The 27,259-nt window shown below is 25.9% G+C and overlaps 5 protein-coding genes across 9 annotated transcripts; 2 read left to right on the forward strand and 3 right to left on the reverse strand.

Annotated features, from left to right (window-relative positions):
- Nucleotides 1-222: 222 nt before the first annotated feature.
- LOC113548099 (TBC1 domain family member 13) lies at nt 223-5,216 on the reverse strand. Of its 4 annotated transcripts, none has more exons than XM_026948774.1 (10): nt 5,013-5,216; nt 4,859-4,932; nt 4,663-4,788; nt 3,851-3,983; nt 3,419-3,777; nt 2,613-2,814; nt 1,770-1,907; nt 1,173-1,230; nt 1,012-1,079; nt 223-605 (listed from the first exon to the last, which is right to left on the reverse strand). In XM_026948774.1, the coding sequence occupies exons 1-10, from the start codon at nt 5,096-5,098 to the stop codon at nt 569-571; spliced, it is 1,281 nt and encodes a 426-aa protein (XP_026804575.1). In that variant the 5' UTR covers nt 5,099-5,216; the 3' UTR covers nt 223-568. The 4 variants fall into 4 exon arrangements, with proteins under 4 accessions (XP_026804575.1, XP_026804577.1, XP_026804576.1 ...); XM_026948776.1 differs by having other exon boundaries at nt 224-590; XM_026948775.1 differs by having other exon boundaries at nt 226-605; nt 1,785-1,907.
- Nucleotides 5,217-5,310: 94 nt separating this feature from the next.
- Nucleotides 5,311-10,776, forward strand: LOC113548012 (nibrin). 2 transcript variants are annotated; one of them, XM_026948645.2, is made up of 11 exons: nt 5,311-5,612; nt 5,716-5,846; nt 6,661-6,821; nt 6,903-7,062; nt 7,857-8,118; nt 8,182-8,310; nt 8,951-9,129; nt 9,221-9,303; nt 9,375-10,047; nt 10,180-10,332; nt 10,528-10,776. In XM_026948645.2, exons 1-11 carry the CDS (start codon nt 5,552-5,554, stop codon nt 10,585-10,587), a joined length of 2,052 nt encoding a protein of 683 aa, XP_026804446.1. In that variant the 5' UTR covers nt 5,311-5,551; the 3' UTR covers nt 10,588-10,776. The 2 variants fall into 2 exon arrangements, with proteins under 2 accessions (XP_026804446.1, XP_026804447.1); XM_026948646.2 differs by lacking the exons at nt 5,311-5,612; nt 5,716-5,846 and adding an exon at nt 5,859-5,998.
- LOC114253696 lies at nt 10,777-11,526 on the reverse strand. The gene is made up of 3 exons (XM_028188693.1): nt 11,478-11,526; nt 11,264-11,413; nt 10,777-10,892 (listed from the first exon to the last, which is right to left on the reverse strand). The coding sequence occupies exons 1-3, from the start codon at nt 11,524-11,526 to the stop codon at nt 10,777-10,779; spliced, it is 315 nt and encodes a 104-aa protein (XP_028044494.1).
- Nucleotides 11,527-12,290: 764 nt separating this feature from the next.
- Nucleotides 12,291-13,534, reverse strand: LOC113551901 (60S ribosomal protein L14). The gene is made up of 4 exons (XM_026954471.1): nt 13,402-13,534; nt 12,800-12,901; nt 12,541-12,735; nt 12,291-12,463 (listed from the first exon to the last, which is right to left on the reverse strand). Exons 1-4 carry the CDS (start codon nt 13,402-13,404, stop codon nt 12,317-12,319), a joined length of 447 nt encoding a protein of 148 aa, XP_026810272.1. The 5' UTR covers nt 13,405-13,534; the 3' UTR covers nt 12,291-12,316.
- A 3,360-nt stretch (nt 13,535-16,894) lies between these two features.
- On the forward strand, nt 16,895-23,704 carry LOC113549669 (zinc finger protein on ecdysone puffs). Its single transcript, XM_026951073.1, has 13 exons — nt 16,895-17,097; nt 17,338-17,621; nt 18,218-18,273; nt 19,162-19,658; nt 21,486-21,552; nt 21,614-21,871; nt 21,944-22,039; nt 22,114-22,344; nt 22,406-22,507; nt 22,596-22,716; nt 22,777-22,863; nt 23,192-23,421; nt 23,501-23,704. The coding sequence occupies exons 1-13, from the start codon at nt 17,081-17,083 to the stop codon at nt 23,687-23,689; spliced, it is 2,235 nt and encodes a 744-aa protein (XP_026806874.1). The 5' UTR covers nt 16,895-17,080; the 3' UTR covers nt 23,690-23,704.
- Nucleotides 23,705-27,259: the final 3,555 nt, after the last annotated feature.

Genomic DNA, 27,259 nt, shown 5'->3' on the forward strand with positions numbered 1-27,259 from the left:
TCTGAAAATTATAAAAAACAAAACAATTGCCCGCCCCCCGCAAACCCATACACTTTTACATTAAAGCACATCAAAATCTGAAACTATAGACATTGAAATTAAATCAATACATCATAAACAATCAAAAATGACCAATACATATTATATTATTATAGAATCATTAAAACAACATATCCTTGTATATTTAAAAACAATATAGGAATATGGAAATAACTAATGGAAATATGGAATAATTTAATGCAACTCTGGTAATAACACATGGAACAAAAGTACAATTATTTTTAAAAACTATTGAAAAACAATGATTTTCATAACACTTATAAAATAAAATAATATAGACGTTATATGTAGATACAGACATATAGTGGTAAAAATAGAATAATAACATTAACAAGTAGTAGATACCTTATAATATATAGTATAAATGACGCTTAATGTAAAATAAATAAATATAATTTAGCTTGTTAATTATTATTGAGAAAATTGAAAAATAAATCACAAAACAATGTTTGATCATTTCTCAGAGAGCTAAAGGTTGAAACACCTGGTGGCTGGTATCTAATCATCTTCATATTCCACTCGATTCCTCGCTGAAAACCATGACACTAAGTTGATTACATTAACATGAATGTAATATAGTAGTAAATCATAAAATATGTAGTTTTTACAAAACAAATCTTACATGCTATTGCAGAAGATATATTGACTCATACAGAGAATTAAATGTCTTAACGCTCATATAAATTTGTTAACAATATATTTTTCAATTCTCTATAATTAATTTTTTTTTCTCTAAGTTTCATTATAATGTTATGTTTAAACAAATTCTTATTATAAAATGTTATAATAAAATATAACAAATGTTCCAATGTTACAAAGTAAAAAGAATAACTGAAACCTATCATTTCATATGCTGCTTTATATTTTTTCAAAGCACTAAGCAGTATTATTTAGTTTTACCTCAAAACTCGACATTAAAAATAATAATAAATTATTTAAATTTTTACTTACTCCCTATTTTTAATACTCAATTCTACAGCTTTATTCAATATAACACTCGTTTCAACATTGGGATAATTCTGTGAAAATTATAAAAATCAATATGAAAAACTATAAAAACTAAATATACTAAAGAACAATTATTACTAAATAAAGAAAATAAAGTAATTTACTTGTAAAAGTTTGACAATTGTCGAAAAGTCTCCAGCCAGTATTTGATCTCTGATTAAACTATAAAAAAAATGTAGAAATATTAATATTATTAATTCAAAGTATTAATATAATAGAATGTCCTCATTATAATGGACCTCTAATCACCATACAATGGAAAATAACAATTATCCCGTACATTTTAATCTCTTTATGACAAAAAAATGAGTTAGTCTTAAGCAATTTCATTATAAGTAAGCTTTGTTTTGTTTAAATAATTCATTATTAATCTTAATATTGTAATTAATGAAATAAATTTAAACTAAAAATATAATTTAATTGTTTTCATATTTTTATTTACTTTTAGATTAGATATGAATTAAAATAATAATTTATAATACAGGGGAATGATAGTTCATATAAAACTAAACTAATTAGCAAATATACTTAAAAACTAAACTGCTTTCAGCAACTTTTCAACTATTTATTATAGTATGAGTGAAAAAATTAAAATAAAAGAATAATCTAATATTGTACACTATCATACAAGCTTTAATCACTTTACCTATTCTCCTCTAAAATATGTGTTAATACTAAATTATTAAATATTATTATAATACCCAAACAAAACATACACTATCATTGCACAGCATATATCGATGAGAAATGAAAATCGCTGTGAATCAGAAAATAATGAATCCCATATCCTTAGGACTTCTGGCAATGAAAATTCTTGAGATAATAACAGAGTCAACCACCTAAAAATGTATGTACATAAAAGTCAAACAGTAAAATTAATTAAATAAATATTATTATGACATAAATTAACTATATTAAAATAAAAAAGCCACCAAATAAATGATACAGAAAATCTTGTAGCATGCGTCCTACATTCAACTTTTTTTATCACTACTCAAATCATCATAAACACAGATTGTCCATCAACCACCTTTAATAATGGACATAGAACCAACAACTAAACTGTATGGTGGAACCAAGTTTCAAAATTAGTAGATCACAATCACACCTCTGTTTAGACACTAACTAAAAAATGAGATTAAAATTGTATTCTAATAAAACAAAATTAGCTCAATTTCTAATAGACAAAATCCAAAAAAAAAAAAAGAAAAGAAAAGCTTATAAAAACATGCAAGAAAAATAAAATAAAATATATAGTGATGGCTTAATGCAACAGAGTTAATGAATAATTGACAGCTATTGCTTACATTATATGATTATTTTAATTTATATTATATTAACTTTTTAAATACCTAATGTATTTTTATGAATTATTATTATTTTATATATTTTTGTAGGTTGAATTAAATAGTGATCTTAAATTTTAAAATATCATAATAATATAATGTATAATATTGTTTTAGTACAAAAATAAATCAGTTTACTTTTTATCCTTAGCTTTATTGTTCTGTACTTTTTTAAACTTAGATTCAAAAACAACTTACCTAAAACTATAGTACTGTGGATAAATTTCATTTTTGACTAAATAACTTTGAACAACTGGGTCATTTTCTTTCAACCTGTCTGTGACTTTACGCATCATGTTCACAATTCCAGTGTCTGTTTCATCTAATGTCTTTATGAAAAAATCACGAATTTCAGACATAAGATTAGTAAAGACAAAAAAACAGTCAGCCTCAGCATGCTCTAAAAATGATTATAAATGTAAAATAAAATAGCTATTTTTGATAAATTTTTTCATACATAATTTACATATGCCTAGAATTTATATATTTATTTATTATGTTATAAAGCACAGCATAATTTTTTATACGTTAATAACACAATACAACCTAACTAAACAATAAACAATTGATGTGTTCAATATAGTTGATTAATAGAACATCAATATTTTAAATATATTTTGTGAATTTGAATGCAATTATTATACTATGCATAGTAACAAATTTTATATACCAGGTATTCAATAAGTTTAGAAACTCTTAATTATTATATGCATATTTTCATACCTACGTGAATTAATAACAGATAACACTGCTTTTGTATACTTATAATGCAAAATATTTAATAATTTCTTTAATTATATTATATTTTCATTAATCAGTTTGAATTAGTGTATAATGACAATTTCTAAACTCATTGAACACTTTCAAAGAACTCATTAAACACTTTTAAAGAACTCATTATTTGAAAATCTAGTAACATTTATAAAAAAAAAGAATTATATTTCTTAATATGTTTTATTTTGAATGCAAATAATGTAAAAAAAATATATTTTTAATATTTATACCTTTCATTTTAATAATTGGATCAGTAGCAAAACAATAATAAATTGGACCAATTATTTCATTCATGCCTTGTACATAACCCTGTCCAGGATTTAATTTGCAATAAACAAACAATATCCTTTCCACCACCTCCCAATGCGCTTCAGATCCTTCTTCCAGTGGTTTGAATTCAGAAGTACTAGTTTGTTCGGCTTTTGGGGATATTTTAACAATACCAAGACCTTTGCGTACAACATTTGCACTATTTAGAAAATGCATACCCACTCTTCTGTTCAATCTTTTAGTACCACAACTGTATACAACATTGGATAATGGATAATCAGTTGCTTGTTGGAAGAAAGATAATTCAGGATGTAATCGCCTAAAATTTAGAAAATAATTATAAATTATTCCTTCACATTCTATGGACTAAACCTATGAATTATGATAATTACCTGACATCTTTATCTATTTGAGTAAGAGCTTGATTGTCTTTAAAAAAAGTGTTCCACTTGCTGTTAGGATCCTCACTTAATGGATGATCACATTCTTCATTGTCAAATGATCCAGGAGTGACTAAAATTTCATCTAGAAAATAAAAAAATTTTGAAATTTTTGTTTTATAAAAAAAAAAATTTAAAACTCCTTAATATACACTTCTTTTAATTTATATGTTCTTCTTAAGATCTGCACATAATCTTACAATTAAAATATTTGTTTTTTTATGATTCTAATAATCCTGGTTTTATTATTTATAATTTTTTATACATATTATAATACAATAATTATTAATTTTTACTTAACTTTATTGAATACAATAATATGCTTACAAATATTTTCAATAAATCCACTCATATATCACAATTAATACATGTGCAGTTATATGTAATTGGAAGTTTTTTTTATTCAAGCCTTAATATCTAACAGACATTTAAAATGGTTTAACGAGATAAACCTACTCTAGCAATAATAAACAAATAAATAAAAATATGATACTAACATTATATTTTAGACTTTATACATAAAGTATGTGTGTATAATAATAATATCATAATAATTATTATGTTCAACTTTTATATTTGACATAAAATAAGCTATTAAAAAACTCGATTAATTCCAAATCTTGTGAAAATTGTAGACAGAAAATTTAAATATGTTTTGACTTTTTCTTTCAAATAATAATAATTAATCGATTCAACGATTTATAAAATATGAACAGATCTATATTTTCAAATTTATTTCTTAGGAAAATTCAAATTTGAATTACCCAACCACTGCTGGTATAATTTTCTATGATGGTCTAGTTGTTCATCCCACTTATTTCTATCGCATGGTAAGTAATTGAGCAATAATCTCCAACATAATGATCTGTAACCTTTAACGTCAGGGATACCTATAAAAAATAATACCACGCATAAGAATACTAGAACAATTAAAAATTAGCAACATTGAATAATAATTACCATTAAAACAGAATTCTCTAAGTTTTGAAAGATCGATCACTTCTGATTCTAACACTTGGTCAAGATCCTTCAACCTGGAAAAATTTTATTAATTTCACTGAATGATTCAGTCAGTTATGTTGGATTAATGTGTTCGAACTGTCTAAAAATTTACCTCAAATCGTATGAAGACATTGTGACAACGACTGTTAAAAAATTTTCTGAGGACCTGAAATTGACCCAATTAACATTTAAACACATACCAAACGTCAAATGACTATTTTTTTTCTACTAATGTGACCGTTAAAGATTAAAAAAGTTCTGGTCTGGGACGCAATTTAATTTATTAATTTTACCATACATTCCCCATTCCCCATCAAAATCGTTTTATATTATCAAAAGTTTCGAAATAATTATCTTATCACAAACAAGAAAAAAAAATTGTCTGTTTATTCTCTGATTTTTTAAATAATAGGAGGCAGTGACCAGTGATAATACAGTGAGGCATCTACTACTTACAATTTAAATTTTAAATGTTTTTATGGAATATGCGTGAACAATAAATTGTTACTGTCCATAGTCTGATTTTCGGTGTTCTGTTTCTATATAATAACCTGTCAAAACGATAATCAGCGTAGACGGCAATGTAGCATTAATGAATCCGAATACGAAATTGTTTAATAATAAATCGTGGTTTTTCAATTTTTAACTAAAATGGACTGTGGTAAACAGAACGATACTCTGTTATCCATACCGACGTTAATTAATGTAAAAAGTAAGTTCCACGCAGATTTGATTAAACAATGTTTAATGTATTTTATAATAATAACGTGTATAAATGTATAACGCTTGATATACTTATTACTTTTGTATTATAGCGCAGGATTGCTATGATGTATTGATGAAAAAGACTCACCTGATCGGTCGCGCTGGTTTTGGTGCTGATCTGGAAATATCGGACGATACATCCATTAGCCGTTGTCATGCACATCTCATTCTTGTCAAAAAAGTATGTGTAGACGTGTAGTACAGTTTATTTCATTGGTATTTGGTACTCTAAATGACTTGACAGTGTTTATCAGTGGCGCAATTATTGGGAGTGTTGGATGTGCAATTCACAAGGGCCCCCGGTTTTGAGGGCCCCTAAATTAAAAAACTCATGTATGATATTCCTATACTATAATCTATTAATCTATGATATAAACACATATTATAATATTTGTTTTAATATAATAAATAATTATATCTTTACTCTTTTAAATTAGAGAATAATTCAAATTACGAATACCTATGTGAGAAAGCAATTAAGTGTATCATAATACAGTATAAGTCCGAAATTCGGGTATAGCGTATAGAGTTAGAATATACACTATAATTATTGAAAATTTGAAACTTCTTTTATTTTACATAATAATTATGTTATTGTTTGTACTGTGTAGTTGTGTAAGTCATAACTCGTGACAATATTACCTATGTGTCTGATGATAATAAGACAAAAAACTATCTATAGAATTTTTGTATTACTATCTAATAATAAGGAATTGGATACAAACAAAATTATTAATGATTTTTCTGCTGTAAAAACAAGAAGAGTTAATTTTTATGTTTGATTTTATAAAAAAAAATAATTTACCTAATTAAAATTAATTGTATTAATTACTAATTAATACTATAACATGTGAGAAAACAATATTTTTTAAAGTTAAACAGTCTTACGTTTTTCATTTTTATTATTAGGTAAGGGCCCCGATCTGGAAATTTTCACGTAGGCCCCTTATTATCAAGTTGCGCCACTAGTGTTAATTTTTCATTTTAAATTCTAGGCATTTGGTAGTAAAATGAAACTGTTTTTGACTCTTGAAGACAAGAAATCTAAATATGGAACATATATTAATGATTTTGATGAACGAATTATAAGTGAATGTCCTAGAATTTTAAAGTTTGGCGATAAAATTCGTTTTGGCATAATGGATAGCATTTGGACGTGAGTAAATCTTAATAATTAACTACTACCTTCAAAAAGTATATACATAAACATAAATCATCAATACTTATTTTATTATAGTGTTGTTAAATATCCTTTAATTGTTTGTCCATCAACATTGAAAATGGCTGATAAAGAAATACTGAAAAATCTAATGGAAAAAATTGGAGGACAAGTATCACGTGATTGGTCCGAAAAGTGTTCACACCTCTGTATGAATACTGTTACTGTTACAGAAAAGGTAAATTATGCCTATTAATTGTATCTACCTAATTTATATTTTTATTTCATTCTATTACATTATAATAATATCTATACAAAATCAATAGACATTAGGTATCAACTAGATTAAAACAACATTTTGAATGGGTTAGAGAAGACTTGAGTATTTGTGGAAAAACATTGTAGTCAATAAAAGTATGATTAAAATTGAATCAATCTAAAAGTGTATAATAATAATATATTCAAACCTTATTTTTATACAAATCATAAAAAAAATATTAATGGAAAATGAAAGAAATTTTTATATGCTTTTTGTAATGCATATTTATTCTACCATTATAATTTATTGTAACCTATCTATAGGTATTTTATAATCATACATTTATATAGAAGTTTAAATTTATCAACAATTGATGTAGAGCAAATCTATACTCTGTCCAACGAAACAATAAACACATTCTATGCGTTTTCACATGACACTGATTCCATTATGATAAGGTATCATGTGGAGATGCACAGAAAAACTGAATTTTGATAGTTCGTTACATGTTTTTTCACTAGACACAGCCTAGTACTTCATGACATTGGTATACCACCACCACAAAATAAATCAACAACTAATAGAAAAATACCATTTAAATTATATCAAATGTACCGCTAATAAAAAATTAATGTAGAAAGTGTATTACAAAGATTAAGTTATTGTTTAAAAATATTTATATGTATGAATATTTCTTTTTTTAATAGTATAGCAGATATTTTTTCCTTAGACCATATTATATATAGTGTCTTAAACATTTTATTTGCTTTCAGGTGTTATTATGTTTAGCATCTGCAAAATCAATAGTACTCTTGAAGTATTTTATTGATTTATATAAAGCATTATTACCTGATTCATTGTCAGAATTACCATTCTGTGTGGATTACAAACCTAAATTGGTCGAAAGTCTTTTAAACCCAAATTCATTGTCATTAGATGTGAATAACAAACGTAAAAATATATTTTCTGGAAAAACATTTATATGTTCTACAGTTAATCAATTAAATCGTATTTCAAAATTAGTAAAATTAGCAGGTGAACACAATTTTAAAAAAAATGTAGTTTGTAAAAAGCATTATATAATATTTTTCAATTTAGGCGGGGAAATAATAAATTATTCAGATAGAATTTTATCAGACGATGATATCTTAAGCTGTACAAAATATATTCTAATGCAACAAGATTCACAAAGTATGGAAGTTGATTATACATACCAACGGATTCTGGGTAATTTTTCTTAATATCTATGAAATATTAGTTACTAATCACTAATGTGTGGGATGGTTAAAATTATTGTATAATATATTAAAACGAGTTTGCTATCCAGAACTTAAATAAGGGTTTTAACTATTGTAATTTATACCTAATATGAAAACTTAATTTGTAAAACTGTAATCTAATTAATTAAAAGCACTTTGAAAAGATTGAATTAGGTAAAATTTGTTTTTCTATTTATATTTCTCATATTTTATATAGATTAAAGAAAGAATAATAGTATTTAATCTGTTAAAAACAACATTTAAAGTGGAATGTAAGCATTTTAAATTTTTATTTTATATTTCATCGTTAAAATACTAGTGCTAACAGAATAAGTGTTATTTGTCCCCTTTCTTCTTTTATTTGTGTTAAGTTAAATAGTTTTCAAGAGTAAAAATCTGTATTCCTATTATTGTGATATTTTTATTGACAATTGATAATAAATTATTTCTCAAATATTATAATATTAACTGTTACAATAAATATAAATAATATACACATTTATTTTCAAAATTGAGTAATAATCTTGATGTAATTACTAATTACAAGTTGGAAATGTTTATGTTTTAATTAATTTACAACTATTGTACTTTATTGTTATTAATTTTAGAAAAACTTAAGATAACAAACAAAAGATCAATACCAGAAAATGATATTGGATTTGCCATTATTTTTTCAAGTACTGTAAAACATTGTAATGCCAATTACAATATTTCTTTAGTTAATCTTGATTCTCAACCCAATGTAATTAAATCACAAGAGTCTATTATTTTAGCTCCTGAAACTGAGGTACTTAAATATTGTAGTTATATCCATATAAAAATAAAAGTTAATGGGATATTTATTTATTTTATTAATTTTTTTTTTTTTTTTTGTTCAGGTTTTAACTGTTAATGATAGTCAAATGTTTTCAGTTAATACCATACCAGATTCTCTTGCAAATACACAGGGTGCCTTTAAAAGGTATTTTGTTAAGTACTAATTTAGGTTTTGTGTTTATATTTAATTTTATATTCTTATTAACAATTTTTCAGACCATTAGAAGTGGTAAATGATTCTGAAGAAATAATATTACCACCAAAACGTTCCTCATCAGCAGTCAATGAAGAAAAAATCAACAATATGAAAACAATAAGAGTTGAAGAAGATTTACAACTGTTTCAACGAGTGATTGAACCAACTCCATCATGTAGTAACCATAATGTGCAACATCCTGCATCTAAAACTTCTAACCTAACTCCTACAGTTGATGATAAAGTATATACAAATGATAATTTGTGTTTAACTACAGTACCAAACTCAATCTACACTTCCAACACCAAAGAATTGTCAAATTGGTTTCAAGGCACTATAACTGAAAATAGTGTAGACAATTTACCTCCGAAGGCTACTGAAAACCGGATTGTTCCTACCAAAAGAAAGATATCAAATGATTTTGCTATGTTTAATGACGAAAATGAAGACCCATTCAACTATATGGACATCGATGAAATTGAAGAACATCCCAAAAAAAAGCCAAAGAAAAGAGATATGGATTCAATATTTTTTCCTATTGTTGACATGTCATCTAAAAATAAAAATGAACCGTCTAAAACTGTGGAGACTGATATCAATGTCGCAGTAGATCCAAATTTCATAATGAATTTACTCTCTGAGGCTAAAGGTACTGGACAGTTTATAGATGCGAGTATACTCCCTGATAAATCGGTAAGAAAATATATAAAATTGGTAATGACATTGTGTGTATACATATGTAATACCATTTAAACCATTAATTATAAAATATGCTTCTACAGTATTCACTAATATTCTACATTAACCAATTTATTAATATTCCAGTCTACTAATACACATGAAGATTCCGAAAATGATTTCTTATTAAATTCTGTCATTGTGGAAACTGTTAGCATGGTGGTGTCCAGACCTACACAAATTACAAAATACAATCAAGAAAATAACACTCATCTTAAAAATTTCAAGAAATTCAAAAAGGTAACAGTTAAAAGTTGTCCTAACTCTTAAGAAATCCAGGGAAAAAGTTCATTTGTAAATAATTATTTAGTAATTTAAATTATGTTTATTACATTATAAATAATGTGTAGTTGCAATCTACATAATATTATCATGTTATCATTGCCATAAAATGTTTGATTTAAATTAATATTATGTTGATAATTTTTATTTCAGAAAGGACCAACTATGCGGATTCCATATATTGTTCCAATGGAATACTCACAAATCGACTAAAATGGCTTTGTTTTCCTATTAAAAATTGAATTATTATGTATTTAAGTTAAGTTTTGGTTAATTATAATTTTTTTACTCGTTTAATTATGTATACAATTATATGTTTAAATTTAATAAGCAATATTGTATGTGGCCCATGTGTTAATGTTTTGTTGAGTACTACATAAAATAAAAATTTATTTTGTATTATCATTTTTGACACTCCATATCAAGTATAATTCCATTTAATACAATACTGGATTCTACAACTTCGCCTAAGATAGTATTGTCACAACTGACAAATTCCATTTCCACACCAGGAGCTCCTAAATAAAAATATACATTTATAACTTCATTTTTTCTTAAAACTACAAATATTTATAATCATCCAATTTATACTATGATCGATCTAATTTTGGCAAGGTTTTTTGTTCAATTGAACAATAAAAATTAAAATGTAAGTATATTGTAAATAAATGACAATCTCCACATTTCAACTACATATTCAACAATATGTATAGAATAATTCCTCAAGTTATTCATAATAAATGTTATTAAATGTTTTAAAATAATTAGGTTTTACCTCAATTGTTTTTTAAATGTAATTGCCTTATGAAAAATAATAAATTAAAATACTTCAGTACTTACAATAATTAAATAATAAATATTTACAAAATAATCATAATAATAGACATACCATAGTTTTGAAAATGATCCCATTGTTCTAGGGCTAATACCATTGTTTTTATTTCTGTGTTTTTGTTATTTTCAACTATGAACTTAAGACGTTCACGATTACAATTATCCAAAGTCAACCAATTAAAAAACATCTCTTTGAGTTGAGAAACTAAAAATTCAATTTAATTCATAATATATTTATGATTTTGATTATTTATGTTAAATTGTCTTACCAAAAGGTATAAGATCTGTTAATGAAACAACACTTCGGTAAGCTGACATCTTTACTTCATAAATTGTTGCAAAAATTATCTTTTTACTTTATAACTTTAATTTTATAAAAATAATCATACAGAAAACAATTCCATAGATTGTAAAATATTTGTTATATTTTTGTAGACAATGATTATCAAATCACAATTATAAAAATATCAGCATCTATGCCAAAAAGAATACCCAACTTAAAAATTAACATACATGTGTGTATGTTACACCATAGGTTACAATCACAGATTTATACATTTTTATAAATCTGTGGCTAGAAGCGTTTTCATTGTTGTATTGAAATCATTATCATATTTCATTTATCTAGGTATATACAGCAATATATTTTATGCAGCGCCGTAATGGCAAGATATCAGTCTACCAATTGTAGAATTTTTAACATTTAATTACAGCTACTGTGGTAACTATGATTTAAATAATTCAAATCAATTTTCTACCAATGTTTGTACTAATTTATATAAAAAAAAAATATGACAACTCATAACCGACCCACAGTTTTACTCAATAGCTTGCCAGACCAATTCAACCCTGAATGTATAATATATGTATATACAAATATATTCTGATGAATAAATTACTACAAACTTGAATATAAGATTAAATCTACTAAAAATAACTTTAATGTAAATTAAGTGTATTATAGATTCATCATTAGGATAAATGGGAAAATAATATGTACCATTGAAAGAATTTTGTTGATCATTATATTATGACTTAAGAAATCACTTTAAATGACCAACATAAAATAAAAAAAAACAAAATTTACATAAATTCAAATTAAAATTTATTACGCTTTAGCAACTTTAACTGCGGTCTTTTTTTTTGGGCAATAAGTTTTGTTGAAAAGTGCTTGATAGACATTGGTCCTGATCTTGTTTCTGATTTTTCTTGCTCTTTTAAGCTTGAATCTTTCAAAATCGCCCAAGGATGCACGCTGAAATCGATAAAATTTTCAATATACAATCTAAAGTACTAAAATACATAATATGTTGAATAATTTTAAATGTTTACCTTTTCCCTGTTGGCGGCTTTTTCTGCCCATCTACTTTGAACCCACAATTTGTTTAAATCAGCTTTTATCCAAGCTTGACGCACAGTTCTGGTTGATCCATTGTAAGGGAAATTAATCTTAAACTTTGTCAAGTGGATTTGGCTGATGCGCATCTTTGACCTGGGTACTCCAGTTTCTGGTCCATCTACCAAAACCTATGAAATATAAAAAAAAATTTAATTATAATATGTTATTAATAAAATTAATTAAACTACTCACAGTTTTTTGATCAATACAATCGACTATGGAAACTATTTTGCCTTTGTAAGGACCATCAACAACGTAGACCACTCGGCCAGTTTCAACAAACCTCTTGAAAGGCTATAAAAAAATTAATACATACATAATTTCATTAGCAACAGTATTATATTAAAGCACAAACTGACATTTTTGAAGTATTCTTCAATTTTAAAGATATAATATGACATTTAAATTGAGATAAAAAGCAAATATTAATTACGTCAGTAAATCAATGGATTAAGTTTAGCTATGTTCATTTCATAACGAACATACTCAAACAAAATAAAATTAATCAAGAATGATACACGGAAGTCAATAATGCCAATGGCGATGCTTAAAATCGAGAATACGTTTGAAATACGATAGTCCTACTGTAAAACACGGAAATTGTCAATTGCCTAAAAACCGTGTTGTAAAGCGAAGTGAAAATATAACAGCACGGACATGTCATTCACATGATACGCATCGCACAAATGTCTTTAATTCACGAAATTACAAAAAAAAACGTTTAGAAAATCAAATTATTAACACTCAAACGTCGTGATCTAACACAAAAACTAATAAAATAAACGAAAACTTACCATTTTTCCGAAATTTGGTTCACTTACACGTTGATTGTTGAACCTAAAAGAATGAGAAACTAAAAGTCTGAAACGGTGGTACTTAGAAGACAATCATAACCTCACTTAACTATGATGAAAAAATAAATACAACACGGCCTTCGTGGAACGTAATATAACACTTATCGTTTCATCCATGAATTTAACAAAATAACCGTAGCAAATGGGCACCACTGCACCTTGCTACACAGTTATTAGATTTTATTATTATCTTATGATTTATAAAAAAATAGTATATTTTACTGTAATAGTAGATTTAAATAATTCAATAATACAAATATTATATACGAAAAACGGAAAAACGATTCTGACCGGAGACTACCAACCAAGTTATTTCATGATATGTTTATAAATATTGCTATTAAAGTAATTTATTTTATTATTGGTATGGTAGGTACTGGGTATAGATAGTTTGTTTAGTTTTTTTGCGAAAACATATTATTTATGAATATTTAAATATTATAAATAATAATAGTATTATATATTTATAGTTTATACTGTATTATCTTATTGTAACAATAATCAATAAATCATAAAACAGTGAATAATAAATAAGTTCATGATATAAAATTATAAATAAATAATATCTTAAAATTAATCAACATTATGTACAGCAAAATTCATAATATAAATATAAGCTTAAAATAGGTACCACAAATAATATTTTTAAATAATATCAAAAATTTAAAATAGGTAATTAATTTTCATTTAAATATATAAATATAAATATATGTATATATATTTAATATTTTTTATTACCTAATGTTATTAATTACTTTAATAATAATGAGAAGAAGATAAAATTACTATTCAATTTTTATAGCTAAGGAATTAAATATTTTATACATTTTTAGCTTCAATATTATTTGCAAATTTTCATGATTTCATAACAAGGAATTTATAAAAAAACTGTACCAAACTTTTTAATTCGGCAAAAAAAATGTTATTAATATTTATTGAAAAAAAATTAAAAATTACAATTTTCTATGATAACTCAAAAAGAATTAAAATATTTAAAAAAAAATGGTATCTCAATAATATAAATATTTTGTAAATATTTCAGTATTTCACTTAGCATCTACGATTATTAATTTGCTAGTTGCACTAAAAAACGAAATTAATTTTAATAAAAATATAATAATATAAATATATTATGATGTTAAAAATCGAAGTATTTTTACTGCAACAAAAGGTGGTCGATGATAGACTCTAAAATAAAAAATATCATTGTAAATTCCATACATTCATTGCTCTGTTAGAATCTAAATGGAGTAACTTTTAAAGTTGAAAGATGATATATTGATATGGGGAAGAATTTATGACACTACGTCACTACTTACTGACAAAATTAACTTTTTTAATTAATAACAAGGTACCTACAACAATTATTGAGAATAAAGTTCACACGTATAAGTGCTTTATACTAAACAACGTGTTAAGTAAATACATAAAAATAACAAAAAAAATATGCTCCGCGGTAAAACTGTGGCCTGTGGGCTGTGATCATGAATATTAGAGAATGTTCATGGCTGTGATCAATGTCTACAATACTTACTTCACGTCTATGCATAATACAATAATGCATGTCACTACATGTTGAGTTAAATATTATAATATAGCAATAAATAAGCTATAAAGGTGATTTAATTTGTATCTGACTTACAGGTAATACATGCAAAATGTCCTTCTATTTTTATAGTAATTCGACAATTATAGCATTTTTGAATTTTTCATTTAATATAAATTTGAGTTTCCCAAAAAATCTAAGTACTTATAACTATAATAGGTACCTATAAAACTTTTTATTATTCTAATAAAGAATTAATTATTCAATTACTTATTATTTATAATTCATTTTTAATATAGTAGGTAATTAAGTTGATTTTTTCGTAGCTTATTTTGCTAGAATTGTTATAAGAATAATGGATTTATTTGTTACAGACTTACAGCGTAATACACTAATAAAGTATGATTTTATGAATACTTTATTATCGTATTTATATTATTTGAATTACAATTTGTGAAATTTAGTTCTAATAAAAGGTCGAACTTAAACAAGTGCTCCACTGCAAAATGGTGTACTGGTGTGTATCATGAAAAAATTATAAAAAAAAATACTACCTGCAGCACAACTGTAATATGCACGACTAAACAGATATTATTTGTACTGTTTAATATTTAATTAGTACACTGCGGTCATTTTGTAAAGTGGAAATAAATTGGGTAATATATTTTAAAAGATAGAATAAGATTTTACTCAAAACTGCACGATCTTTATAGTGATCGCGATCGGTATTAGCTTTGTGACATTTAAAAAAAATAATATTCATACACGATGAAAAATTTAACTATTTTAAAACCACCAAAAATATACCTACCTAATGAAATAATTAAAATCTGCTTCCCTTGATTTTGATTATATATATTATATATTATATTAGCTGTGTATAATATTGTCTAATTAGTAATTTATAATTTATTTTTGACTAAAATTAATAATCTACAATTAAACTATATAGTATATATTAATATATTAAACATGACTACGTGCAACAATATAATATACATACCTATTTAAATTTTTAATAATTATTATGTAAAATGTAAAAAAGTAAAACTGTCCGTGTTTTTATTTTACTACATTACAAAATAAAGTGTCTTACAATCATAATTTGAATCTGTTATTTACATAGTTCCGCATCCGCAGACAAATTTTAAAAAAAAAGGTAGCCACGGTAAAAAAAAATGATGAAAAACAAAGCCATATGATTAGTTTTAATAAATACAGTCACAAAATAATGATGAATCATACGTTATAATAAATTACATAGGTAGATGTGAGATGTCTATTTTATATTTTGTACTTACCTAATACCTACTGGTTACTAGATATTCATAATTAATTTCTGTATTACAAACACAAATAAACCTTATAGGGCTGCGTGTTATCTGTTATTTTTTGAAAAATACAATCATAATGGATTTGTTTTAAACCAAAAAAAACACTTGTATAGGTAACTAGTATTGTAAACTAGTGAGAAATATAAACTATGGTCATCATGGACTCCGGGTCCTAAAGCCCCAATACGTGATCAATTTATTAATGTATCAATAAATTATTATTGACTGTGTCGAAACATTCAAAACAATTTTGATATTTATTGTTAAAGATACAATTAAAAATTGATCGTGTATGGGTCTCTTTAATTATCCATGACTGGCTAATCAGTGGGCAGTAGACACGCCACAGATACTTATAAGTTACGCTTACGTTACTACATTAATTATATTATATTATTATTTATATTACACAAATATTTTCATATTTATAATCAAACTGTGAGGTACACAGAAACGCCGCGCTTTCCCGTCCACGGATTACTTATCGATTTTTCCTCCAAGGACAAACACGTATCACCGCTACTAGCTTATCGTAGAACGGGGTTGTGTGGCACTGGGGCGGCGGAGATATAATTTGTAATTTGTGTGCCGTTGCTGTTCGAGGCCATTTTGCTAATGTTTATTTAGAATTGAAAGTTAGTAATCGTGTTCAGTATTCAGTCACCGCGTTCCCTGGAGTTTCATACCGGAATCCTCCCTCACACCACTGTCTTCCGCACGCGCATTGGTTATCGACACGATGGCTTACAGATCTAGGTAACTATGGACAGTAAACAAACTGATCTTTTGAATGAATAGGAAGTACAACAAATCGTTGTTGTTGTTATTTGTTATTTTGTATTTTTGCTCTGCATCAGTCGACAAATCGAAATATTTGGAGTATCTTAATATTTCTCTGTGTGATTTGAGGTCGTTATCCGTTAATTCATTACCTGAAACTGTATCCACATTAGATTATTTATTTATTTATTTTATTTTATTTATTTTTGTGTATAGTCGTGGTGGTTTTGGCAATACAAGAGGAGGAAATCGTGGGACTTCTTACAATTCAAATTATGGCAGTCCAAGAGGTAGTCGTGGTGGGAATAATTACAACGATAGTTACAGAAGCCGAGGTAATAGTTCATTTCGTGGGTCTCGGGGAGGCATTCGAGGAAATAGTGGATCTTGGTCTGGTAATTCACCATCAACCGGTGGTTATAGCAGCATGAATCGCAACAATGCATCTAACTGGTCGTCTCAAGGAGACTCTAATTATGAATCAAGAAACCGCTATTCTGGTAAGAATTACATCTTTCCTCCATCTTAGATTTAAAAATCTTTTGTATCATTAATAGAACTACTTTTTTATTTTGATGAAAAAAGGCTAGTAATTTTGTACAATTTAATAAATTATATATTATAACAATATCATAGAACATAAGTATTGAGGATTTTAAGCAAATTATCGTCATTAATTTATAACAATTTATATTTAAACCAACAATTTAATTTTTTTTACGTTATTATATTTCAATTCCATTAATTTAATTTAATTTTAAAAGACAATGTTTTAATTTTAATTATTGATTATTTCATTATGTTTTGTTTAAAATATAATAAGGATTTAAAAATAATAAATACATATTTATCTAATTTAAATCAAGTTTGACTAAACCTTAATGTGCTATAGTCACTAAATGTAAGGTAGTTTTCTATACAATTTAGTGATTTAAAAAAATAATTATGATTCTGAGTAAAGCCATCATAAAAAGTTAAGTTTAATTGTATGTAGTATATTTATTAATTTTTTACATGAAATTAAATTATTCAGATTATTCATTATTATTATATGTGTATAATAAGTATTTATTGCTATTAATATTTTTAATTTTAGGTAATAATGATCGATATTCAAGTAGTCATAATGATGACTATAGGCGGTATAAAGAGGTATGTTGAATAATATAAAATATCTATTCATGATCTCAATTTACAATATTTAGGTTGTCACATAAACATTGTTTTTCTTGGTAAATTTATTTTTATTGAGTAAAACATATTAAGTGTAATTTAAAAGTATGAATAATAATAAATTTATTATGTAGGGATAATAACTAATGATTATACCTATTTATTTTAGTACACAATATAATTTTGAAAATCTTAACAATAGTAATTCTATGTAAATTATATAAATGTAATATTTGTAATATATTAGTTAGATTATGTATAGATGCATATTACATTTTAAAGAGAAAAATATTTTACTTAGTAAAACAAATAATTATAATTTCATATTTCATATTTTCAATTAAAATAATTTTGGCTTTCTGTTACAACTATTTTAATATTACTGGTTCTTGTTTTAGAATATTAGTAAAACATTAAATTATTTAATATTTATATAGTAATGTCCTATAACAATTTTTAAAAATGCTATAGAAGCAGAATAAATATTGTAAGATAATTTTTTGAATTATTTGGAATACTGCTAATATTTCATGTTGCATTGGATCTACACAAATACTTTTATATATTGCTACTTCAAATAAATAAACTGAATCGAAGACTACCTGGTATCTCAATATCAATTTGTCTTGCAAGATGATGATTTTAATATCAGTACACAATTATTAAAGGGTTCATATTTAAATACATTTAATAAAATTCTTATTATAATTCTTATTATTATTATATTTGACGATGTATTTTGAAATGATATTTGATATGTTGTTACAGACATCTATATATATATATATATATATATATATATATATAAATATATAAATTTGTAAAATAAAAAGATTAGATTGACACATGATTGAAAATTGCACGCAGGGTGGAAGAAGTCACAGAGACTCAGACATGGGTGGATATTCAAGTTCCGGTGACGACTTTGGCCGTTATAGTAGTGGTGGTGGTGGTGGTAGTGGAGGTGGTGGTAGCAGCAGTTATGTTGAAGAACGTAGTAGCAGATCATCCTATGCTCCTGATAATAACTATGGAGGAAGTAGCAGTTACAGAGGCCGTGAGAGTTCACGTGACTATGGCTCAGATTTTCGTAAGCCATTGCCTCCTGATGATGATCGTTCTTCACCACCATCCCCAAGATATTCTGGCCCATCAAATAGAGGCAGGGGTACTAGGGGATTCCGTGTTGCTGAAAGACCTGGTATGAGGGGTAGATCTACTGCTAATCTGATTTATAGAGGATCATCATTTGGAGGTACAGGACTTCTCAAACGCAAACGACTTGAACCTACACCAGCTTGGCGCACAAATCCTATTCGTAAAGGATATGATGTGGCCAATAGAAGGATACATACAGTCAAAAGGTAATTTAATGGCGACTGTCATGTTTATATGAAGCGTTACAAAAGATGATGAAAACAGTATCATATCTAAGTAAATAATGTACATATATTAAAAATTTAAAATCCAACACACAACTTATATCTAATAAGCAGAATGAAAAAAGTATTAAACAAATATTGTTGAATAATCATACAAATTGTTGGTATTCAGAATATATAAAATACAATTGATGGTCATTATTCTGACTAAAATTAAAGATTATTATGTTCACTTATGCATGTACAATGGATAATATTTTACAAGGAAGTTTTTGAATACACTATTGAATTAAATTTGGAGTATTAAAGATGAAATACATAAATACAGTAAATTATTCGTTCAGATGCCAATATTAAATATCAACAACATTTGTCCATTTACAATATAATGTTTAATATAAATAATGTATTTGTATTGAGTTATACTCTATGAATTAATGAAACAAATTCAATTGAAGATATAATTTATGGATGAATTTCAGATGAAATAATAATGTCAAATCATAATGCCATACCAATTATTATTAGCAACAATTAACATTATTATTAATTTTGAAACTACCTTATCTTAATCGATTAGTATTTTATGACAAAAATATATATATACGTCTTATATACACCACTGGGTATGCAGTGAAATTAAAACACCAAAATGTTATAGTATTAGTAATAAAAGATAATTTTGAAATTTCTGTCTTAATAATCATTAGCTGATATGCCAAAATGAAACTTACTGTCTTGTTTCATTAATTTGAAAGTCAACGTCTACAACTCTTATCTGTATATTGGTATACAACTACAATTTTTATGTTGTATTTTGTAATTAGATTTTTTGACTTAAGTGTGCATCCGGTTCCAATGGTTTTATTAAATAACAACAATAATGTTATAGAAGTTCTTAATCTTCTATAAAATAAAAAAATATTCTATTATTCTATTTGAAATATATATTTTTTAAATTACATAACATTTCTAAATATTGTTTACATAGTAATCTATCTTTGTGTCTAATCTAATTTTTTTCAAAAGTTTTTACATTTTTAAAAAAACAAATCAAATTTTTGATTTTTGAATACTTTAATACTGAAAAATTAAAGTCTGAATGAGTTATTACTTAGTATTTAAAGTTTACATGAACATAGTAGTAGTTGGAGTGCATTCCAAAACATTGGTCTACTGTATTCATATTTAAATAATAATACTTATAAGTAATTAAAAACTTGTTTAAAATCTAATTTTTAACATCAAAGTATTAAAAATATTCTGCTTCAGAATCTGTAATTAAAAATGTAAAAACTAAATAATGATAATGTAAAATATTTATTTAAAAAGTTACAACTTTTCTAAATAATTAATGTTGACACTTATATGGATCACCTTGTAAACATAATAAATAATTTTATAAAACTATCTTGTCAAAAATATAAAAATAAATTTAGACATTGTAATAAGTTTGTTTTATTTTTGAAGTTTCTTCTGAAAATAATGCATAATATTCAACGTGAAATAAAAACGCATTCAAACAGTGATAAGTGTATTGCTTATTATTTATTACTATTCCAACTACTTATTCTACATTTGTGATGAAAATGCTCAAAATTATGATCTCTACAATTTCAGTATGTTCTTATTTCATATGGAGTAAAGTGAATATTAATATTAATTGAATGTTATTGTTTATTACTATAGGTCAGCAGTTGTAATAAAAATATATCAATAAGTCATAGATTTTTTAATCAAATTAATTTTACTGATAGCATTTTTTTTTTATATTTTAACTATTATAATAATTTAAATATTTTTTAACAGAACTAGTATGCGAGATCATGATGATTATCGTGCAAGAAAAATTGCAGAATTCAGGGAAAAAACTCGGGTATGTTTAAATAACAAAAAATAGTATCTTCATTTATTAAATAACTGTATGCATATTTTAGCAACTTCGTGAACGTGTAAGGTCTCCATCATTGGACGAAGAAGAAGTAGAAGAGGAAGTGGAAGAAGAAGTAGAAGAAGAAGAATCAGTCAATGATGATGAAGGAGAAAGACCTGAAGATGATGCTGAAAAAAAAGATAAATTGCCCAAAAAGAAAAAGAAAGTTATTAAAAAAGTAATGAAAATTGTTAAAAAAAAAGTAAAAAAACAAAAACTAAATGGTGAAGTATCTAAATCTGGTTCTGGAGATAAAACTTCGGTAAGTAATTTATATGTGAATCAATAGATATATTTGATGTATTAATATTTTATTAATCTATTTTCTATACAGCCTCGAAAAAATGAAAACAACTTGTTAGATTCTAGAGGAGAACCATTTATTAAACTATTATGTCCACATTGCGAAGTAACCTGCAAGACTTTTAGAGTAAGTAGACATTTTGCAATATAAAGTCACATTACATGTTTAAATCATAATACTTATAACTGTCTACATTTTAGGAATATGAGATACATTTACTGAAAATACGTCATCGCACTGCAATGTCTCAATTAGCTCGTAAACGTAAGCATGAATTATTTATGTTTCGTCAGGATCAACGCAAAGAACAAAAAGAAATTGATGACAAAGCTACAGAAGAAGATCCAAAAACTGATATTAACTATTGCAAATTATGCCAATTAAATTTCAAACAACCAAAAAGCGATCACTTTAGTAGTATTTTGCATAAAGTAAGTGGAAAAAAAAAGTGTATTATAAATCATAACTAACAAAATAACCATTTTGTTTCAGAAAATTAAACAATTTCTACAACCAGCTTGTAATGTTTGTCATTTGATGTTTGCCTCACCAATGCGTTATGAACATCATTTGTGCAGCACTAACCATTTAAAGGTAATGATTTTTTTGTTTGGATATCATGAAATTCATTCAATTATTATTATATATTATTTATTGTGTAATAATTTATTGTTTATTCCAGAAAGTTGATATTTATGATCGCCGAACTAAACGAATGGCTGCTGTTCCTAGTGCAGATGAAGCTGATGGTGATGTGGATATGGACAATTTTATGGTTTTAGACTCAGTTGGATCTGGTGATGGTTAGTCACCAACCTATAAAAATAAAAACATAAAAAATTAATCATAATTTATAATTTTAGATGAGGGATCAGAAGAAGGTGAAAATGCTCAAGATAGTAAAGATGACGGAAAAAAGAAATCTAAATCTAAAAAAGAAATTAGCCTTGGTAAGTTTTAAATCTTTAAATTTTTTAATTCCATAAATTTACTATTGTTACTTTCAGTGAAATTATTTATTATAAAACAATTTATTAAATTATTTTTTATTATCTTTAAATTACTTATTAATATTTCTGTGGCTAAATAAAGACATAAAAGATTAGAAATACAACTTTTAGTTCATAATACAACTTAAAAAGCATTAATTTAATGAATTTAAAAATTATTATTTTAAGTTTTATTTAAAAAAAAATCAATATTTTCTCATGTTTTTTAAAAGTGGTTTAAATTTAATTTTTACTCTATCAATGTAAAATACTTATTTTTTTTCTATAGGTAAAGAATTTTGTAAAAAAGTTGAAGTATATTACTGTGAATTGTGCAAATTCAATTTACCCCCATATGATGATGTTGAACAGCAATTGAGTTTACATTGCCGAAATCGCATACATTTACAGCGATATGTGCAACATTGTGAAAAAAATAAAGCTCAAGAAAAGACTGCCGAAGTAGTTAGCAAAGAATGTACTGATGAAACAAAATCAGACAGCGACTCCTCTAACAAAGTATAGCATTTAAAAACAAAATATAAAATATTTTATCATTTCCAATGCTCATTGACCCTACTCCTTATTGCACTTCCAGGGTGTTGGAAATGAGGATAAAAATGAAACTTCAGACAACGGTGATGATTTATCAAGTCTAAATATTCAACAAGATGAAGAAATGAAAAATGAATTTGATTGGGCTTCATTGGACACTGTCATCAAAGTTAATAAAAGTATAGATGACTCCGATAATGAAAAATCTATAGGTGATTCAGAATCTAAATAAAAATTTTTAAAGTAATGGAATTTAATCACCACGTAGAATTATTTGCAATTATTCAAATAATTAGTCATTTATCTGTTGTCCATAAATAATTTTCTATAAGACAAATATAATATGACTATTGTTTCCTTTTAAACATTTGTGAAGTATAATTGTTTTTTATATTCATCATAAAATTAATAATCTATATGTATTTAATAGAATGTATGTTAGTAGTACTAAAGTTATGTGTAATTTTCTGCCAACTACTAATTAGTATTAAGCTTTTTATAATTTTAAGCATAAACTTATAATTTTAATGTAATCTATTTTTAGATAATAATGAAAAAAATAAATAGAAGTCCATGTTCTTGTTTCAGCAAACTAATGTTTTGTTAACATTACACAAACACATTTTAAAATAAAAAACGTTTACATTAAAGCCTTGGTTCTCAACCAGTATTTCATTGAGTTATAATGTGATATGTAGCCAAAAACATTGTTTTATTTTATTTTAATATATTTATTTTTAATGAAATAAATGTATATTAAATATTTTTTTCAAAATCCATTAATTGATGTTAGTGTGTTTTCATTTATTTAAATTTAAGTTCTTATTCAAAAGTTGAGAACCACTGCATATAAAACCATTGTATAAATATCTAATTATTTATTTTATAAAAGATTAATTTAGATGATTTTTATGTATTTGTGACTCTTTGTAAAGGATATTCCAAAAAAGCCTTCAAAGGTTTAATATAAGAACAAAGTCAGTTCAAAAAGTTCCTGAACTATCATTCCTAAAAATAAACAAATTACAGTACTGTAAATGTTATTAGATTACAATAAAATTGAAATAACCTGCTATATTTTCAAATGAATCAGAAATGTCGATTGCAATCTAACTATTTATCGAGACTCGTGTGTATTGTGTGATTTTTAAAATCATGCCATCATATTCTGTTAAGAATTGTAAGACCGCACAAATTGTGATAAAATGTTAATAAAGCCAATTATGGCAGGTGTCAGGTGATGAAACGTGGGTCTATGGTCATGATGTATTGATGTTAAAATAAAAGTCCAACATCACAATGAGTTGGCAAATTTTCACCAAGATCAAAAAAAGTCTTATCAGGTCAGATTAAACGTCTTAAGTCGTGGTACTTTTTTTTAACAATCTACGAGTTGTACATCACGAATTTCTACCTGCAGGAAAACCTGTTAACCAATGGTACCTACTATCTAGAAGTATTAAAACGCCTAAAAAAATGAGGTAGAAAAGGCTGAAATGTTAAAGAAAATCTCTCGATAAAAACGTATTATCGACGTAATTAAACACAATTTTTCCACCGAAAATATACGAATATGCATCAACGTATTTTAAACTTAATATATTCATGTATTCTTACACGTAAATCTTTTTAAATTCGATAAACTATTATACTTATACACAAAAAATATAATAATAGATAATGGTCATCAGAAAACTATAAGCTGCATATTATAAAACTGGCGGCGTTAGGCGTGGGCGGTGTGGGCCATTGCCCACGGCCTCACGTTCTAAAGGGCTTTATAATTAACCATAGAGAAATATGGGAGAAGTATCTATACAAAAGTTTATTGTTTTAAAAAATTCTAAATCTTAATATTTATTAAATAACTATTGTTACTTAAATAATGTTTACTAAAAAAATTAAAAAAAAGCCTCTTTAAGTCTACTTCGCCCACATATAAATTTTACCTCGCCCCGCCACTGTTATAAAAGATACATAAATAATAAAATAAAAATTAATAAATTATAAATATCTGATAGGTATCCAAAAACGTTTTATACACCGTACAGTCGACACGGGCACATCGCAATCGAGTGCGACGACTGGACGGTGGACCGTCAGTTCGCACTTCCTTCGTTTATGTCACTACTACATGTGCGTCAAAGTACGCTTGGAACACAATTTTTTTGGATAGTTACGCATCGTGGCATCGTGACCATCGTGTGTTAAACAAAAGAAATAATTAATTAATTAAAATAATTTATTTATTTTTATTAATTGTTTCATATTTTAATCTTTTGCCAACTATATTGACCATAGTCTATATCATATAAAGTTATCTGAAACCAAACTTAACTTGTCGTTGTCAATACCTTTTTGAATACCTACATTTAAAACGTAATATTGTTTAGAATTAAGATTCTCAGTTTTCAGACGCTTAAAACATAATTACGAATTACTATAGAGCAGTGGTCGGCAACCTTTTTGGATTCTCGGGCCACATTCATAAATTAATAAGTTCGCGGGTCAGACAAAAATAAACATGTTTAATATTTAATTAAACTTCGTTGTCGTAGAATTTAAAACGAGCCGTATACAATAGTCGCGCGGGTCGCCAGTTGCCGACCACTGCAGTATATAGTATAGGTCTTCTTCGAATCATGTACCATGTTTACCTGGTTTTAAAATGTTTATATAAATAAAAATAGATACCTATGTCAAATGGAAAGGAATCAGCAGTTTACTATAAACAATAAACAACTATGTTTCTCCTCTAAAAAAAATTCTACGTATACATAGTATTTTTGATTGGATATTCATCAATGAATCATCATCAATATTTTCCTTATAAATATATAAGATATTATTTACACAATAATATAATCACGAAAAACTAACGAAAACAATAATAATAAATTTAAAATGAATCAAATCAACATTATTTTGGTTGTCTGTCGCATACATTCATCACTGCGGAGACGGCTGAGTCGTCAACGTCATATTATGCAAATAGTAAATACTATTAAAATATTATTTAAATATGCGTATGTTTACTTTGCATCATTATTTCTGTTGTTCTTCGCTAAACTTCATTTCATCGATCGAAAGCCAAATTTTGGTTACCTACACGACATATTTAGGTACCTACAGATTATAATATACACACTAAAAATAGTTGAGAAATACCTATTATAATGAATAACGGAGTTTGCGATGTAGAGAAAATACATTCTGTACATCGATGCAAAAGAATGAGGAAATGTTGAGTTAAAATAAGAGTCAATGAGACGAACGAGTGCTGCTCTGCTGTCGCTGTGACCTTAAATATTGTATTATATAGCTATGGTGGACTCGTGGACTAAACGTGTCATATGTGTGTATAGTGTAATGTCCGTATACAAGGGTCAAAATTGAGATAGTTATAGAGGACGTTGTATACGTATACTCGTATTGTGATGTCTCCGTCTTATTAACGTAGGTACATGATAATACATTTTGTGTTCAGCAGAACACATTTTGTGATGTTAGCTTTGATAGTAGAGTAAATTTACCTATTATCAAATTTAAAGCTAAGTATATTATCTAGAAAATGTCTTATCATGCTTTTATTGATATTATGATTTTAAAGTGAGTTATGAACATTTTAAAGTTTTAATATTTTACATAGCTATATAACCTACATTAAAATGGTATCAATAAAAGCATTTGACATTTTCTAGATAATATTCCTACCTTTAATTTTGATGATAGGTAAATTTACTCTAATATAAAAGTCAACTGTTGACTGTCAACATAACAAAATATGTTCTGCTGAACGCAA

This window comes from Rhopalosiphum maidis, chromosome 1 (assembly GCF_003676215.2).
Source record: "Rhopalosiphum maidis isolate BTI-1 chromosome 1, ASM367621v3, whole genome shotgun sequence".
Taxonomy (NCBI): Eukaryota; Metazoa; Arthropoda; class Insecta; order Hemiptera; family Aphididae; genus Rhopalosiphum; species Rhopalosiphum maidis.